Raw genomic sequence first — 20,077 nt, forward strand, 5'->3', positions numbered from 1 at the left:
AATTGCTCAACACGTGGGGCGTGAGGTCTCCACAGTACATCGATGTTGTCGCCAGTGGTCGGCGGAAGGTGCACGTGCCCGTCGACCTGGGACCGGACCGCAGCGACGCACGGATGCACGCCAAGACCGTAGGATCCTACGCAGTGCCGTAGGGGACCGCACCGCCACTTCCCAGCAAATTAGGGACACTGTTGCTCCTGGGGTATCGGCGAGGATCATTCGCAACCGTCTCCATGAAGCTGGGCTACGGTCCCGCACACCGTTAGGCCGTCTTCCGCTCACGCCCCAACATCGTGAAGCCCGCCTCCAGTGGTGTCGCGACAGGCGTGAATGGAGGGACGAATGGAGACGTGTCGTCTTCAGCGATGAGAGTCGCTTCTGCCTTGGTGCCAATGATGGTCATATGCGTGTTTGGCGCCGTGCAGGTGAGCGCCACAATCAGGACTGCTTACGACCGAGGCACACAGGGCCAACACCCGGCATCATGGTGTGGGGAGCGATCTCCTACACTGGCCGTACACCACTGGTGATCGTCGAGGGGACACTGAATAGTGCACGGTACATCCAAACTGTCATCGAACCCATCGTTCTACCATTCCTAGACCGGCAAGGGAACTTGCTGTTCCAGCAGGACAATGCACGTCCGCAAGTATCCCGTGCCACCCAACGTGCTCTAGAAGGTGTAAGTCAACTACCCTGGCCAGCAAGATCTCCGGATCTGTCCCCCATTGAGCATGTTTGGGACTGGATGAAGCGTCGTCTCACGCGGTCTGCACGTCCAGCACGAACGCTGGTCCAACTGAGGCGCCAGGTGGAAATGGCATGGCAAGCCGTTCCACAGGACTACATCCAGCATCTCTACGATCGTCTCCATGGGAGAATAGCAGCCTGCATTGCTGCGAAAGGTGGATATACACTGTACTAGTGCCGACATTGTGCATGCTCTGTTGCCTGTGTCTATGTGCCTGTGGTTCTGTCAGTGTGATCATGTGATGTATCTGACCCCAGGAATGTGTCAATAAAGTTTCCCCTTCCTGGGACAATGAATTCACGGTGTTCTTATTTCAATTTCCAGGAGTGCATTTTTCCCACGTGGAATGTTTCCCTATATATATATATATATATATATATATATAGTAGCCATAACCCACAGATTCACCTGCATCTCTGCCCATCTCCCTTTCTCCTCCCTCCGTTCTCCCTACCCATCTCCTCATTCCCATATATCCTTATCCTCTTCCCCCTATCTCTGTCCATTTCCTCCTCTCCTCTTTCTACCCATCGCCTCCACTCCCCTCTGTCCATCTCGTCTCTCACTCACTCTTTTCCACTTACTTGCTTCCCTTATCCATCTTCCACCTGCTTACGACTTATCCTCCTCCACCTCTCCCTGTCAATCTCTTCCTCTCCCTCTCTCTTTCTATCTCATCCTACACTCTCTCTGTCAGACTTCATTCCCCCTCTGTCCATCTCCTTCTCCCCTCTCTCTTTGTCCACCCCCTCCACCCACTTTTCTCTCTGCGCATCTCCCTCCCCCTCTTTCAGCCAATCTCCCCATTTTCCCACTCTCCTCTCAATTCGTCCTTTCCTCTTTCTGTGTCCTTTTACTCTTACTTTTTCTGTCTCTCTATTTCTCCTTCCCTCTCTTTCTGTCGATCTTCTCATCCCTCTCTCTCAGTCCACCTCATTGTGATGTATACATTACAGTTAGGTATTACTTGTCAGTTTCTTAATAGCTAAAGCATTAATTCTTTCTTCAGATAAGAGTTTTTGACTCTTGCATTATGTGCCAGCCTTTCTTTTTCTAATATTGTTTTCTGAATTCGCTGTTACTTCCAAACCTGTTCGAGTTATTGAACGACATTTTGACTAAAGCATTCTTGATGAGAGGTTATTTGCTGAATTGTTTTGTTAAGTGATTCGTATCTGCAAAATTTTAAGTCTCGTAAGTAATTCTGGATTGCTCTTAAATTCATAATTTTTTGAGCTGTGAGTTCATGTAAGTGGGCTTTCGCAGGCTGAAATGAGTTAATGTTAATTGTAATAAAAGTTTCAATAAATGTTTTATGTAAAATTTATGACCAAAGCTCAATCAATTGTTCCACCTTCTTAATCCTGATAGCCCAGTACTATGCAGTACTCTAACTATGCTCTGCTACCAAAGTGATGTGATTCAGACTAGATGTGCACGGCCCAGAGCAGCGTTCTGTGTGCTGTTACATCAATGCTTAGTACGAAGTATGAAATAAAAACAGTGGTAGAGCGTAGATTGAGGTTTAGAGCTGTTAATTTTTTTTAACACAAGTTGTAGATGAATGAAGTGGTGGTGCTGCAAGCTGTTATCCCCAGTATGCGGTGTATGTTGCAGATGAGCCAGTGTGCTCGCACCTCATGTCGGCGGTGTACTTCGCAGAGTCGGTGGAGAGTGCTGCGGGCTTTTGGGGTTTGCCGTGCCCATCCTACTGGCAGCACACTCTGGGCTGGTGCCCGGATGGTGAGCAGGCACGCAAGCAGGCTGTCCTCATGGGCGAGCACTGCCCCACAGGGTGCGTCTCCAAACACTGCCTACTTGTTCTTCTTCTTCTCTACACGATATATGCACATCAACAGAAGTTTTGCTTCACCCCTTTATTTCGAAATCTGTGGCACAGGAAACAAAAATTGGCTGTGAGGCATCCTTATGTATTCATCTGCAGTGTGTTTAGATCACAAAATAATAAAAAAAATTAAAAAAAAACAAATATTTGTCTAATGACAAAATCGTCTGCTTCCCATGTAGGGGGCTTCCTGAGCAATGTCAATACATTGTGGAACTCTCCTTACTCAGATGAAGTTTGAATCCATCATTGTATACCTTTCGATGAGATCATCAAGCCAGCCCTGGTCCAAATTGTCCCACTCTTCAATGGTGATGCTGTGTAAGTTGCACAGAGTACATGGCCATTGTTGACGTCAAAGAATAGCTCGTTTCAATCACGCAGATGTTCGATTGGGTACATGTTCAGGGAACATGCAGCTCACTCCAATCTGGTGATCCTAACATGTGTAAGGAACATGTTCATGAGTTCATGAGAACAGTACGGTGAGTAAGAAGATCATCCACCAAGATGAAATTGTCACCAAAATGTTGGTGATAGGGTCCCACTATTGATTGCAGAATCTCATCTCTGTACCATAGAACTGAGAGATTGCCCCCAACAACCAAGAGAGCTGTAAGCTGGCCCCATGTAATGTCACTTCACATCACCACTCCACCAACCACCAACTTGATGCATGTATAGGACAGTGTTGGAGGTGTTCAATATTATGGGGTTGACTCCAAACACGTTGTATGGTAATGTCAGGGTATAAACAGGTCTGAGTTCCGTCCATAAACAAAACACTACGTCAGTCCTAGAGTGTCCATTATGTGTGATTTCATTTCCATGTGTAATGAAGCCCGTGGTGTTGCAGCGTACAACGTGGTGCTCAAAAAAGGTTCAAATGGCTCCAAGCACTATGAGACTTAACATCTGAGGTCATCAGTCCCCTAGTCTTAGAATTACTTAAACTTAACTTACCCAAGGACATCACACACATCCATGCCCGAGGCAGGATTCGAACCTGCGACCGTAGCAGCAGTGCGGTTCCCGACTGAAGCACCTATAATCACTCAGCCACAGCAGCTGCTCAATGTGGTGCTCATTGTGGTCATCGGAAATGGAGATTCACATTAGGATTAGTTTAGGAAATCTTCTCTCGTCTCTACTGTTAATATAATCTTTGCACCTCTTCCTGTTTGCTACTATTGTTGTTCTAATTATAATACAATTTACTTCTTCTGGTATTTCATGCTAATTTATCCAGACCAACCTAAGTATTCTATAACCTCCTTAGAAATCTTATTTCCGCTGTTTGGATATTGTTGTAGTCTCTCTGGCCCCATATGTTGCAACTGACACCGCCATTATGCCATAAATGTTTATTCTTTAATCTTTCCTTGTCTTGTTATTCTGTCATTTGATCATATATGTACTCGAAGCATTATACCTTCATTTCTATTTGTACATTCTTACTTATACCAACCTCTAGTTAACAGAAGTGTTCACTATTAGTATTACAGATAACTGTCTTTGCTTGAATATTTAAATTGGAGAGCTATTGCTTCCGTTTCATAGATTTCATTAATGATATATATAGAGTCTTTGCAGTCTGTTCTAATTTGTAGAAGGGTCACAGAAGTTCATCATCTGTTTTTTTGTTGTCTGTTTGTGTAATAGTAATATTGGCAGCATATTATAAAGACTGTTTACAACTGTATCTTCAGAAATTTTTATTCCTGAGTCTACTTCTTTCTTTCATTCTTTTTCGGTGTGGTCTATGTATATATTAAACAGAGTGGCGGATATACTGTAGGTTTGTCGTACTCCATATGTTTTTTGTAAATTAATATCGTTACTGTAGTAACCAAGTAACACACGAAACCGATACCAGTAATACAAATATGGCTTTATTCATAAACCTTTGAATAATAATGGAAATAAGCATCTTGTGACTCCACGTGAAACAAGATAAAAGAATCGAACAGAAGGTACAACATACGTGATACACACACAAACTGATGTAATCGGTACAGACTAAAAGAACATAATGACTGTGAGTCAGCACTGCTCCACATATATAAGGGCACAAGTCACTGTCAGACAGCACAGTGGAGACCACGCCATGTGCATGCTTCCTATGAGTAGCCTCTAGTGGTTGGAAGTGGCTGGCCCATGCTGATACAGCTGGTGGTTGATTAAAGTAAACATGTGGGATAACACTGCACTCAGTGCACTCACACACACTCATAGCATGATACAGTACACCACTCCCTCATGCAAAAGGGTTCCCAGGCGACAGAGGAGATGCCAGCGGCCTGACAAGAGTAACATCTATTGGATCCGGAGTGCTGGCAGCCGGTGCCAACCGGAGAGGAGGGTGCCATAACCATCTCTGCTTTGTCATCAGCGTGCAGGTCCTAGTGTGGAGGAGGTGAGGCTGGACCCACCAGCGATGATTGCTGAGGTGATGATGGCAAGGGGGCCAGTGGAGGCAATCCAACTGGAACAGCAGGTTGCACCAATGGACGAGAGACCAGAGACAGACCAGCAACTGGTGCTTGTGGAACCCCTGGCCGCTACACATGAAGGAGGCAGCCAGTGGAATGGGAGTGCCTCCTCAAGGTGGAGGCTGGCAGGACAGGCTACGGCAACCGGGCCACACTTGCAAACCAGTAGCTTCCGGCAGTGAGCAAGGGCGCAACCGATCAAAGTGGCATGCCACCAGCACATCGGCCATACAGACATCACAAAAACGGCATCCCCATCAACCATGTAGGCCAGGACCAAACCCTCGTGCCCACAGTGGCGATCCCAGCGCAAAGGGATCAGACGAAACCGACTGTGGCAGGTTCAGTGAAGGATGCAGAATGTGGAAGAGTGTGCATAGCTGTGAAGCAACTCAGCCAGGCTGTGTGCGATAGAGGCTCAGAAAATGGACAAGGGCGTCATCCAGTGAAGAATCCCCAACAACCTGTTTTTCATTTGGGTCTTGAACATATGCACTGTTCATTCCACCTCACTGTTCGATTGAGGGTGATGAAATGATGGAGCAGTAACATGACAAATGCCATGATGGAAACAAAATAACTGAAAAATGTGAGAAACGAACTGGGGTCCATTGTCGGAAACTAAGGTACAAGGCAACCCCTGAATAGAAAGAAAACCCCCAACTGCCTACAAATTGTCACTTCAGTCGATGTTGTAGCACACCAGAGAATGTAAGGAAACTGGGAAAATATATCCACAACCAAGAACCAATAGGAATTCAAGAAGGGACCCGCAAAGTCTACATTAATGTGTTCTATTGGCTGGTGTGGAGCGGCCAGGAAGACAGACGCCCTGGAAGCTGCCTGTTGTCGAACATACTGCTCACAAGCTGCGACAATTTTGTCATCAAACTTCGACCAAAAATTATGTCTTCTAGCTAACAGTTTAGTGCCTGTGAAAAACTCCCCAATTCTCCTGGTGGAGAACATTTCGCCATAACAAGCGGGAATGACTACTCTGGGAGAGAGATCTTCTGCGGACAGCAGCAAAACATCATAAAAACAGAGAGGCGATGCCATGAGGAAAAATACTTACACAGGGGGTCCGAAGCCTGTCGCGATGGCTTATCTGGTCAGAGCAGTTGAACAAACTGAACCAGCTGGTGGAGAACTGGGTTGGCGACAACGGTGGTTGCCATGTACGAGCTCGTAACTAGAAATGCTTGACCAAGGCCTGTGTTTCAGTACCAAGATGGAATCTAGACAGTTCTTCAGTATCAAAGTCAGGATTAGAACAAACAGTAAGGTGGGACAAGGCATCCACATTGGTACATTCAGATTCAGTTGGAAAATGGATTTCGTAATTGTAGCGAGAAATCGTTGCAGGTGGTGTGCTGCTTTGTCAGGCAAGGAAATGTGAGAGTCAAACAAGGGAACCAAGGACTTGTGGTCAGTAACTTTAAGCCATAAAAAAACACGAAATTTCTGGAGAGTATAGACTAAGGCAAGAGACTCTCTTTGCACTCAAGGGTAATGTTGCTGGGCCAGAGTGAGAGATATGGAGGCAAAAGCAGCAGGTAATTCAGAACTGTTGGTGTGTTGGTGTGCTAGGACCACGCCAAGGCTGTACTGTGTCAGTCGCCAAAATTATGTGCTGGTCTGGAGACAACGTAGCTAAACAAGGGGTTGAGTATTTCAACATTCGAAAAGCGTGTTTGCAATACAGGCTCCAGCAAAATGGTACAGTCTTGCGTAACGAGATCTGCAACGGGTAGACCAATGTGACCACCCCTGGCAGGAATTTATGGTAGTAGCCTACCTTCCTTAGGAAGGCCTGAAGCTCCTTCATGGACGAGGAGTGAGGCATTGATGTAAAAGCGGAGATGTGGTCTTGCAAAGGACAAATTCCACCCTGCGAGACCTCAAAACCCAAATAAACAACAGAAGGCTGGAAAGACATGTTTCATGAGGTTACACCGTAAGCCTGTGGACTGTAAGAGAGAAAAAAAAGTTCACATATCTTTCTAGTGATCGACCATGGAGGAACCTGTGATAACAGTATCATCGAGATAATTAATGCAACCTATGACAGGCATAGTAAATTGCTCTAAAAATTGTTGGAAAATAGCAGGGGTGGTAGCCACACCAAAAGGAAGGCACAAATATAGTTAGAGACCAAAAGGAGTACCCAAACCAGAAGTAGCTGTCTCTTCGTCCACAGGAACCTTCAGATACCCTTCAGACAAAACAATTTTAAAAAAGTACTGGCCACCCGATATTTGTGGCAACAGTTCCTCCTGGTAGAGGAGAGAATACATATACACAATCAACTGTGCATTGACAGTAGTACAGAGGTTGCCACAGAGGAGAAGTTTTCCTGACGGTTTCCGACCTACAACCAGCGGAGATGACATTCACTAGCCATAACACATTGCACCACCCGTAAAGATTAAAGTCTGTCCAATTCTGCAAGATGAAAATGCTGAGCCATGGATTTCAAAGAAATATGAGCAGAAAAATTTGTAGCACACCCTTTACCTTTTGACAAGTCTGAAAACTCACACAGTGTTTCCAATTGAGAATACAGTAACTGATCGACACAACATGAACAGCATTGCTGATACGAAATCCAAATGCCTGAAATGCGTTCGTCCCGACAAGTTCTCAATACTGGCATCAGCAACCACCACAGTGTAATGTAACGAACCACGGACTTGTAAATGGCAGATGCCATAAATTGTCCCAACAGCACAATGTACTGTTTGTTATAACTGACCAGCTTCCACAACCAGTGTCAACAGCCGGGAGGCTATAAGTTTGAGAATTCAATAACTTTTCTGTAGCACCTTTGTCAACCTGTAGCCGTGGCACTCAGCGAAAAACACTTAACTCCATAAACAACTTGGGAGAAGTTATGAGCACTCAAGTCATACAGTTTACGTCCATGACCATATCCTGAGCAACCTTGAGCGAACGACATTTGGAGGCGATGTGGCCTTTCTACTGGCAAGCATTACGAGTGGCCAAGTGCTTAGAGTATGCCGAATGTTCATGCTGAACAAGACAGAAAGGAAAAGATGGAAACAAAAAATGCTGTGGTGATCGCAGCTGCTTGGGCAGACCTTGGTCTGCTTGGCGCTAGGTGCGTATGTTTACTGCCACTGTCACCTCCTTGTGTCGTCCTAGTGGGCACCTCGGCCACCTCGGCCCACACTTTAGGTTTGATCACCCATCCCAAGAAATTTCAAAAGATTGTTCTATTTGCAAAACTTCTGCCAGTGTGGTGCTTTCAAAGAGTGAAGCCTTCTGGCACAGCTTCATGGGTTAGCCGCGCGGTCTGATGCATCTTGTCACCGTCCACGCGGCTCTCCCCATTGGAGGTTCGAGTCCTCCCTTGGGCATGGGTGTGTGTGTTATCCTTAGAATAAGTTATTTTAAGTTAGATTAAGTAGTGGGTTAGCTTAGGGACCGATGACCTCAGCAGTTTGATCCTATAAGACCTTACCACAAATTTTCAAATTTCCTTCTGGAGCTAAAGAGATAATTGTGTCATGCACCATAAAGTCTGCATAAGAGTCATTATGGGCATCAACAGTGAACTAACACTTATGGCTAAAGCTGCGAAGCTTGGCTGCCCAGGCCCTGTATGACTGGTTTGGTTTCTTGTGGCATCAATACAACTCAACTCGTGCCGTATGACATGCATTTGTTTACAATGGTATTTAGACAATAAACTGCCCATATGAGCAAAAGTACGAGCTGCAGGTTCTTGTAATGGCACAAGTTGACACAGTAAGTGATACATCTCAGATGGAATCCATGAGAGCAAATAAGACTTTGCACAAATTTGAGTCTGTCACATTGAAAGCCAAAAAATGCTGAGGTTTGTGACCTTCCAGTACTTGGGTGAATCATCATATGGAGGAAAAGTGGGTAGATAGACTGGTGGAGTGGTGCCCTGTCTGTTAATGGAAACTGACAAAGTGATCACTGCCGAAGTAAGCTGTTCAATCGTGGCCGGTAGCGCGGCATCCATAATGAGTAAACCTGATGAAACAACACTTAAAGACTGCACACAAAGAAACCATTCCAAACTCATTGCCAGTTGTGTATTTGTAACCAAATAATACATGAAACCAATCCAAGTACCATGAATATGGCTTTTTTCATAAGCCTCTGAACAATAACGGAAATAAGCCTCTCGTGACTCCACATATAAGCGATACACAGAACAGCTGATGTCAGCTGTACAAACTAAAAGAACATAGTGGGAGTGAGTCAGCACTGCTCCTTGCATATATAGCTGCAAGTCACCAGTAGGCGGTGTGCCAGAGACTCTGCCATGTGCAAGCTTCTTACAGGTGGTTGCGAGTGGCTGGCCCACACTGATACAGTTGGTCTTTGATTTAAGTACACAGGTATGGCAACACTACACTTGATGCACTCACACTCACACATACTGGTAGTGGGATACAGCAGTTACTTCTTCCTGAGTTAAGAATGTGTACACATGTCTATAGGCTGAATTGCTTTTTATTTTTAACTCGAATGGGATATGCAGGATATCCTTTTCCACACATTATGTCTCATAATCTAGTTCTCTTCAGCTTATCAAAAGCATTTTGTAAATTCTTTATCTGCAATATGTGTTTAGAAATTGTAACCTTGACATTTTCTATGATAGAGTTTACAGTGAAATGTTATCTATAGTGGATCAGTTTTATTGAACCCATCTTCCTGACATCATCCATCTAAAATAAACCAAGAAATTGGGAATTCCAAACATTTCAAAAAAATTCAAAACAAATCTTATTAGTCATTCATTCTAATAAAATTTTTATAATATCTAGATTAAATGATTGGAAATTTCTGCTAGATAATGGCAAGTACAGTGTTTTTTTTGTAATGCTGTGCAGTGTTACTCGTGGGTTTCTAGTTCCTACTCCTCACTCAGTGTATCCCTTTCGATACAAACAATTGCAGTGCAGTAATAAGTTCCACCAGAGTGTTGACAATGTACAGCTAATAACTTTAAGCATGGCTCGTTATTATTAATAGGGGGAGGCCATACACTGTTGCTCTATAGTACAACAACATACTTAATTATATTTATATCAAAGTCTTATACTACCAATGGGACATTAGCAAATAAGTTAATAAAAGGTGTACTGAGGATGGCTCTGTTGTTTGAAATCACCTAGGATAGTAAAATAAAACAGATTTATTTTAACTCTGATATAAATCTCATTTATTCTTCAGAAAAATACAATGTGTGCAAGTGGTGGCCACATACAAATAATTCATTGAATAACTGTTCAGTGTAAAATTTTGAATTGTGTTGTAAATACACAGCATTTACACTCAGCAGCATGCACTAAATAATAAAGTACATCAGCGCAATAAACTCTCAAAAACCAGATCTATCCCTCAACATTCACTAGCATGAGTTTTATCATCCCCAGCGAATCTAAATTTTATAGTCATTAATGTTAATCCAACAAAATCAGTTCAAGTTCATCACAATATAAATCTGTTAAACCACAAATCTTTACTAGTTCACAATGACACACAATAGCAACTGAAGTTGCTGAAGTGAGATCTCAACACTAACTTGCCCAGACTGAAATCGGAGTCCCGAGATTCATAAGTTATCACAAGCTTATTCTAAGTCCTCTACACAAAAGTAACATTCGAGGCCTACACACTGCCCATAACTTTAGTGATTCCAGACAAAAATACCTCACCAAAACTCCATGCACAAGATGACTGACGAAAGTCCACAAGCTTTGCCTTGCATGGTTACTTAAAGGTTCAGTCAGATGACCTCTCCTTGACTCAGTGCAGATGCTTTCATCCTGACCACCATTCGTAATTTTCACAATAATTTTGTAATACTTATCATAAAACATATAGAAATTTTTGTGGTTGTTTTACAACCTCTTAGTAAACTCGCTTATGTGTTACTTCAACAATTTTAAACAAATCTCAGACGTACTGCCGCATCCAACCCTCAAGTCAAAATGCTAACTTGAACTATTGCATAAATAACAAATATAATTAAATGTACATTATCAAAAGTAGTGGAATATTGCATACAGCTCCAAATCAGTCAACATCTGTCTGTGAATAATATTCTTAGTGACTCTCAGTATGGCTTCAGGTCCGGCCTGTCAATGGCAAAAGCAGTTCAAGATGTTGTTTCATATATATTGTCATCATTCGAATCAGGATTATCAGTTAATTCGACTCTTGTGGACCTCAGCAAGGCATTTGACTCTGTCAGTCACAGGATACTACTAGAAAAACTGCACTGCTGTGGTATTAGAGACTCAGAACTATCTCTGATCAGATCCTATCTGAGCGACAGAAAACAAATTGTGCATATGAGGTCAAATGTCTTGGATATCATGCAGGGTGTACCACAAGGCTCTGTGTTTGGACCTTTACTTTTTATAATATATGTAAATGACTTGCCCAGCACCATGTTACGTAAATCTACACTCTATGCAGATGATACAACTTTTGTTACAGCAGGGAAAGATTTAGGAAAATTAAACGAGAAAAGTGAGGCTCATCTCAGAGCAGCCATCAAGTGGTTCCAACTCAATGACTTGCTTATAAATCATGATAAAACTGTAAATATTCTCTTTAGGTTGTGTGTTAAGAGCGATAAGATTGATTGTGTCTCAGCTAAACTACTTGGGATCCATCTTGACCCAAAATTAACGTGGAAGAGTCATAACGATTATATTTGTACTAAGTTAGCATGTGTGACATATTTGTTAGGTAAACTAAGGTCATGTGTCAGTGGTAAGCTATTACTCAATGCATACTATGCCTTTTTCCACACCCATTTAACATATGCCACTTTGTTGTGGGGAAACTCACCCAGAGCTAAACAAGTTTTCATTTGGCAAAAGAAGGCAGTCAGATGCATCCATGGAGTCAGAAATAATGTCTTGTAGACTATATTTCAAAAATCTAAAAATACTAACAGTTCAGTTGCACCCCTCCTTATACTAAGTTGTCTGATACACACAAAAGAAAACCAACAAAGTCACAAACTATGACAATCTATCCATCACCGTGACACACGTATAAAACAGCAAATTGACATCCCAGTTGCTAGACTAAAGAAAACTCAAGATAGTTGCAGGTACATGGGAGTAAAACTATTTAACATGTTGCCAATAGAGGCACATAATGTGTCACTGAATGAGTTTAAAAGTGTCACAAAGAAATGGCTTAGAGAAAAAGCTTTTTATACAATAGAAGAGTTTATAATGTGCACTAAAGATGATCTTAAGTACCGGTACTAATATAGTTTCACTTAGATTAAACTTATACATGTAAATATAATGCAAATACCTTTTGCAGCATCAAGGACAAATTTTTGTATCTTATTAGACAATAATGATCTGCAAAATATCAGAACATTTCTGTCAGTTATGTAAACTGTATATGCACACAAGTGACGACATCAGTTGCATTTTTAGTGCCTAAAGATGGATAATAAAATAAATAAATAAAAATTATTGGGATATTAAACAAGGAAACTAATGCTGATGAGATCATTTGTGCCTCTGCGGAGGATTCCATGGTTATGGCACTATTTACATAAACAAACTAAATTGTTTATGACATTTTTGTATATTTGTTTAGTTGGAAAAGTAATCTGTTCATTATATTGCTGACATTATTCTATTTCATCTAGTGTATCATAAGTGTCACTTTTGTAATGGTTTCAGTTGTTACAATTTATTACAGACAATAATTGTTATAATATTAATAATTTTTAATTATTAAAGCTTCAGGCATGGATTTATGTTCAGTGAGCTCTTCCCATTATCATGGTCCCAAAGCTGCCATTGTCTTTTCTCTAGCATGTTCATAACGTATTTTACATATTTTATTGATGAAATTCCAAGTCACTGTTCCATCCATCTTAGCTCATCCTGTGATCATGTCAACCGAACAGATTGCTCTTTCAGCCTGGGAAAACCCTGATAACCGCTGTCCCATGTGACTTGCTAGGCACCTTTACTAGCACTCACAGTCCATCTGACAGCTGGCCGCCCCAACAGACATTCACGCTGTCCCACAGCCAACCTGTTAGATTCAGTCTGCCCTTCAGCAGCCGAACCAGCTGCTTGTAACATTACAGCTGACATTGCAGTTAACAGTTTATAATATACTGTAAACTGGGCTCATTATTTACATATTTAGGAAGCTAAATAAGTATTAATCTACAAATAGCAGTTATTTAATGCAACTGAGGAAGTAACAGCTTTTTTGAATGTAACAGCTATGTTTCTAGTTTTGTTGAAAAAATATCAAGCAATAAAGATAGTTATGGTAGGTAAAGTTCCGCATTCTAGCCCTAAATGATCCAGTTGCGGCCAACTCATCCTCTACCATTCATGTCACGGGATGTACTGTGGAGAGACATGTGGACAGCACACCATTCTCCCAGTCTTTGTCAGGTTTCTTGACCTTGGAAGCTCTACTGTTCATTCAAGTAAGTCCTCAGTTGGCTTCACAAGGCTGACTGCACCCCGTTCCAGTCCTCCCACCAAGGAAAAATCCCTGGTAATATGGTAATACTAGGAATTGAACACAGGTTCTCTGCATGACAGTCATCTACTTTGAACACTCAGCTACCGAGACTGACAGTAAGCAGTATAATGATAGATTATTGTTAATATGGTATACAGATTAGATTTCAACAATTTTTTTGTCTTTTGTAATGTGTAACTGGACTTGTCCACATCCCTGAAGGTTCTCCTTCTTGAAAGGAAGTATGAAAGACAGTGTATAAATGGATGAATGTGTTGTGTGCAGGACCCGAGGGGTATTCATTGTGGAGACAGCGGAAACACCACCTTTCGCATTGGGAAACCAGCCGGCAACAACTATGACAACAGTGGCACCAGAGACAGCAGCTGACACTGACTACATAGCACAATCCTAGCACTGTGACACCATCCTGCATTTGAGAACTTAATCTGATAAGACATTGTGTTCCACCAGCAGATATGCTATATTGGTCTTCTTGTGACAGTGAGATGTGGCAAGCTAACAGAAACAGAAGTAGCATCAACATAGCCAATAGAGGGAAAGCACTTTTCTCTTTTACCATGTTGTAAAGGTTTATTTCTTCTAATGTCTCATAATTTCCATCCTCACCTCTCAAATCCTTACTTCTCCTTTTTAGTTTTCTACTATCTGTGCTCCCCCTACACATAAAATGCAGCAAAAAAGGATTGTCAGGACTAACAATACACAATAGCCAAATGAAACAACCTTACACTGATTATTTATAATTTGTAAATACATGATCTTCTTTTTCATCCCCAGTGTTTGTCCCTCAATGTACAGAAGTCTGCCTTTTTTGCTCTCTAGCTCCAGTTGGCATAATCTTGAGCTTTGTCTTGGTGGAGACTCACTGGAGGATATCTAGCCAACATTGTCTTAGTATTCCCATAGGTCATTTACCATTGACTTTCAATGAAAACCAAAGATTTACTATTGTTTCTTGATCTACTTGAAGAAAGTGTCCATATCACCATTGACATCTTTCTCCCATCTTCTCAACAGGGTGCATTCGGTACTGACTGTGAATTTAATCTTTGGTCACACAATCATGAAGTGTCAATACACAGTCACCAGTCATTTTTGATAGATCTGTCATGTAATTCATTATGGTATTTAAAATGCATTTAAAGATGCAATATTTTATTCACCTGTAATTCCTTTATCTCTTTAGGTTATCAGTCTTCTGTGTCCTGCCACAATCTCTTCTTCTGTGCCAGTCTCTTAATCTCAGCACCTGAACCGAACATCCTCAATTACACATTATATGTATTCCAGTCTCTGTCTTCCAGTAAACAATTTTTCCTCTATAGCGCCCTCTGGAATCATTCACATTATACTCTGATATCTTAACACATGCCCTGTCATCCTGATCTTAGTGTTTTCCATACACTCCTCTCTTTATCACTTCTGTGGAGAATCTCCTCATTTCTTATCCTAACAGTCTACTCCATTTTCAGCATCCTTTCGTAACATCATGTACCAAATGATTGGATTCTTTTCTTTCCCAATTTTATTACAGCCAACAATTCATTTCTATGCTTTATAATACCTCTGAGTGACACTCTCAGAAATTTCTTTCTCAAGTTAACACCTAGGTTTCATACTAACAGACTTATTTTATGGATAATGCTCTTTTTTTCTTGTGCTCATTTGCTACTTAAATCCTCATTGCATTATTCATCATGTTTCCAAGGAAGCAAAGTTTCTTTACTTTGTCTACAGTGAGACATGTTCCATGCTGATTTACCCTTTATTACTCTCTCTTTCTCTCTCTCTCTCTCTCTCTCTCTCTCTCTCTCACTCACTCACTCACTCACTCACTAAGAATCTATATGCCTCAGTAGACACTTGCATTACCTCAATATAGTCTCCATTAAGCTGCACACATTTGCATCACTGATATAGGTCCTCTGTAGGCCCTCCTAGGGGTATGTTGCACCCACCACAGGTCAGCTGCTAGCTGTTCCCGGGCATTTGTGAAATGGTGTCCATTCTGAGGTATCTTTGTGGCCCCATTCTGGCCATTTCTTTTTAATTGCATAATGTGACCTCCAAAGGGTCTCATTGTGCATTCCAAAAGAAATGGCCTGGAAAATGGGTGAAGTGAATGCTCTTTCAGCACAATAACATTCATCCCCATATGACTGGAACAATCACAGCTGTCATTGTTGACATGAGGTTCTAGGTGCTGCCACACTCTCCATATTCTCCTGACTTGTCCATTATGATTACCAACTATTCAATGCTACAAAGAAACTGCTGCATGGACATCATTTCACAGATGTTCAAAAGTGTGAGCAGCTGTCTGACGGTGGATGTGACAGACTCCAAAAACATGATTCAAAGATGTCCAACACATAAAGGTTTTTAATAAGCATAAAAATAGTGTAAATCAGTGTAGAATGCCCCTCAAACATGGTCCCAAATTTCAATATAGTTTGTCAGTGATTCAACATCTGCTGCTCCATCATACTTTCATCTTTTTGTTTTATTCTTGATCCTTGTTCTTCTTACTTTAACTGTTCATTCCATTAAACAGGCCTTGTAATTCTCCCTCACCTTAACAGAGAGTAAAAATATTGTCACAAAGTTTTATTATTGACATTCTTTCACCCCGAATTTTAATCTACTTCTGAATCCTTATTTTATTTCCTTCATTGCTTTTTTTTGTATATAGGTTATGCAGCTGTGAAGGAAGACTGTGTACCTGGCTTATGCCCTTTTTAATCTGAATGCTTCTCTCTTTGTCCCATATTCATATGCCATAACTGATTACAAAAACACCTAATGAAAATATGAAGCATGTTTTAGGATTCCACTGACAAGTTTTAAGTATGAAAGCCTCCACACACAAGCTCATGAACCAATGCTTCATGAGTTATGTACATAAGGTGACTGTAAAGTTCTGAGAATGAATAATGAGAATTGTGCGTTTATTATGTTTCATTAAAGACATATTCAGATAAAGTCACAACAGGTGTTCAAAATGTTTTCTCTGAAACTCATCACGTAATTGTTACTTTTGCTGCAATCCTCTATCGAGGATAGCAGGATTCTGTTTCATGTCATCAAGTGCATGGCTGATTTGTGAAATCAATCAGCTATGGTGACAATAGGAGTAATGTAAACTACTGTTTTGACAGCCACCAAAGAATTGAATCAAGATACAATAAATCAGGTGAAGATACTGGCCAGGTAACAGATCCTGCTTGACTTTCCCATTGTTCCTAAAGTTTACAGTTAGTTGTTCTCACACATCAGCAATAGAAAGAGAGATAGCTGTGCAAAGAAAGTGGTATTGTGACCAGCTGTTTTGTAATTGTGGTGTGCAGACTCTTGTAGTAAGGTTCTCCAGTTAAATAGGGCTGAAAGAAGAACACTACCAAAAATCTTTATGAAAATCTTTGTTAGTGATAACAAACAGTAATTTACACATAGGATCTCATTCTCCAACTTACAACCATCCTGTTAAAATAGCTGACTACTACAAATTATGCCTCTTCTGTGAATAATAGTATTGCTCGAAAGCCAACACCATTACCATTATTTTGATGAAAAAACAAATGCATGAATGCCACACCAGGTTTGTAGTTGGATCATCCTAATGTGACACAATATAGGTTACACTCTTGAAGACCCTCTAAATAGTTATATGATCTATGCCCATAATGTTTTACAAAGTGATGAAGTGGCTAAGAGGTTTGACTGATATGAAACTTCCTGGCAGATTAAAAATGTGTGCCGGACCGAGACTTGAACTCAGGACCTTTGGCTTTCGCAGGCAAGTGCTCTACCATCGCAGGAGAGATTCTGTGAAGTTTGGAAAGTAGGATATGAGGTACTGGTGGAAGTAAAGCTGTGAGGATGGGGCATGAGTCATGTTTGGGTAGATCAGATTGTAGAGCACTTGCCCACAGAAGGCAAAGGTCCTGAGTTTGAGTCTCGGTCCGGCATACAGTTTTAATCTGTCAGGAAGTTTCATGGGTCAAGTCACCATCCAGTCAGCCAGATTAAATTGTTTAAGGCAAATGTTGTGATGGTCCCTTTGAGAAATACACTGTTGATTTCCTCTCCTTTCAATGTCCTGTATAAGCTTTTGCTCCAACTCTGATAACATGAAGATGGCCAAGATGTTAAATTCTAATCTTCCTTTATCAGTGCACCAATTGCTTGTGCTACAGCATGCATACCAGTTGGAACTGCATTGCTAAAGCTAGCTATCAAAATCTAGTGTTATCACAGCATCTTTGCCACTGCCAAGATGCCTAGCGTGAAGACTATCAGTTTTGCAAAGGTGTTGAAAAGTATAACAGTTGCACTGCATTCAAGAAGCCAGTCGATGTACTTGCAACAAGAATATCTTCAATTACCTCTTATCTAATCATGATGCATTCCCATACCAGTGAGATAACAGTTCATAAAAAAATGGTTCAAATGGCTCTGAGCACTATGGGACTCAACTGCTGAGGTCATTAGTCCCCTAGAACTTAGAACTAGTTAAACCTAACTAACCTAAGGACATCACAAACATCCATGCCCGAGGCAGGATTCGAACCTGCGACTGTAGCGGTCTTGCAGTTCCAGACTGCAGCGCCTTTAACGCACGGCCACTTCGGCCGGTTGACAGTTCATAAGCTGAGTGAATACACAACCCCAAAACCAAACAACTGGTAAGGCACAGTTGAGGTTTAGAAGCAGAACAACTCACGACAAGCTGGCTGTGATTAGTTTTGTGCCATTATCAAGGCACTACAATCATGCTCATAACTTACAGGAAAGAGGGTATGCTTGTTAATTAAAAAAAAAAATTGTACACTTATTAATAAAAAAAATGTACATGTGCTCTATTGTTTAATATAAGATACTGAAACTTTCATTACAAACTCCTACAATTTGTATTTAGCCTTAAATGGAAAGAATTTTATAAAATAATGTATGGTGGAAAATTTTATAAAACAAGATTATCTCAGTTATTTAAATCTTCCTCATCTGCCATGTATAGAACTGCTGGTACCAAAATTAAATTTAGACCAACCAACACTTCATTGATAAGGGTTAATGGAATTATACAGAGTTCACGCCTGTAATGAAAAACAAATTAATATTCATAAATGCAAGAGTGAAGTTATTATTTCTTGTAACTATCTCAATTTCAGATACATAAACAGGAGGTTGGATTAGCAGCAGAAATATCAAGCAGTATATAACTTCTAAAGCATAGCTATGTACCACTGCACATGATCATCGATAATGGATAAATGATACCTAGCTTAACTTATGGTCACATATATTTAAAAGGCTATGTTGTACAATATTGTAACACTAATAAATGAAATTTGTGGTTCAAAATGTATTCTGTTCAATAAACTGAATAAGTGAGTTAGTTACCAGTATTTATTAAAAAGTAAAAAATAATTTACTTACATACTCACAATAAGAAAAATAGCTACTGAGGTCATAATAACCCTAGTCTTTAATATATATCACATGTTCATTACAAAATAATCCTATTCCCAGAATGTTCCTAGATATGACTGACCGCAAGAGGAACACCTCCAACCATATCATTTTAATTTTCCTAGTAGAATCTTATGATCTACACAACCTTAGAAAGATCACAGAAAATGACAGATGAATAATTTCTGTTGTTTAGAGTTACCATGACTTACTTCGTGGGATCATATATTTCTTCCTCAGTAAAGGAACTTTAAATTAAGCAAAACTGAGCTGCTGCTAAAATATTATTGTCAGATAGGTGGTTCAATATTCTGTTGTAAGCCACATTCTCAGTCATTTTTAGAACTCTCCAGTTGGTAGATGGGCCTATAATTGGGGGCACTTGTTTAACTCTATTTTTATAAATGAGTGTTACTATGAAATTATTTGTTATTCAAGAAATTCAACTTGTCACATTGACTGGTTACGTGACCTAGTGATTACGTGATTAGACAGAATTGGTCTTTGGTGCTGGAGTATGCAGTGCCTGTCTAAGTATGTCTAATGAATATGCTTTTGATTATCTTTTATTGTCCTTGTACTTTCAAGTACTGTTAGGAAGAATTCATTGAATTTACTAACAAATGATTTGAATTCAGTACTATCTAGTTGACTGCTACTGCCGTCAGTGAGCTGAATATCATTTTACTGGCTGAGTTCATCTATTTTGTGCCTAAAAATGCTTCAAACAGCCTTTCATTTGATTTAGAAATTTAGATTTTTTTTGTGCATAGTACATGGTTTTTGCCTTCTTTCTGAAACAGTAAAGAATTTTGCAATAGAGCTTGTAGTGCCCTTTATTTCTTAATTTCAGCTAGTCCTCTTCATTAACAAAGCTCTCTCTTCCTGGCAGCTGGCACAAGACTATTTGATCCCAGATTTTGGTAATTCTTTGTCTTAACTATTGCAGCAGTTGTT

General features: G+C 40.7%; 1 protein-coding gene across 1 annotated transcript in view; it reads left to right on the forward strand.

The window, feature by feature from the left end:
• Positions 1-19,046, forward strand: part of LOC126416368 (pancreatic triacylglycerol lipase-like) — a 247,527-nt gene extending 228,481 nt beyond the window's left edge. Inside the window, exons 7-8 of the mRNA XM_050084048.1 lie at positions 2,369-2,546; positions 13,910-19,046. Of these exons, the coding sequence (XP_049940005.1) occupies positions 2,369-2,546; positions 13,910-14,039 (308 nt within the window). The 3' untranslated portion in view covers positions 14,040-19,046. The remainder of the gene's footprint in view (positions 1-2,368; positions 2,547-13,909) is intronic.
• Positions 19,047-20,077: the final 1,031 nt, after the last annotated feature.

The sequence above is a fragment of the Schistocerca serialis genome, chromosome 8 (assembly GCF_023864345.2).
Source record: "Schistocerca serialis cubense isolate TAMUIC-IGC-003099 chromosome 8, iqSchSeri2.2, whole genome shotgun sequence".
Taxonomy (NCBI): Eukaryota; Metazoa; Arthropoda; class Insecta; order Orthoptera; family Acrididae; genus Schistocerca; species Schistocerca serialis.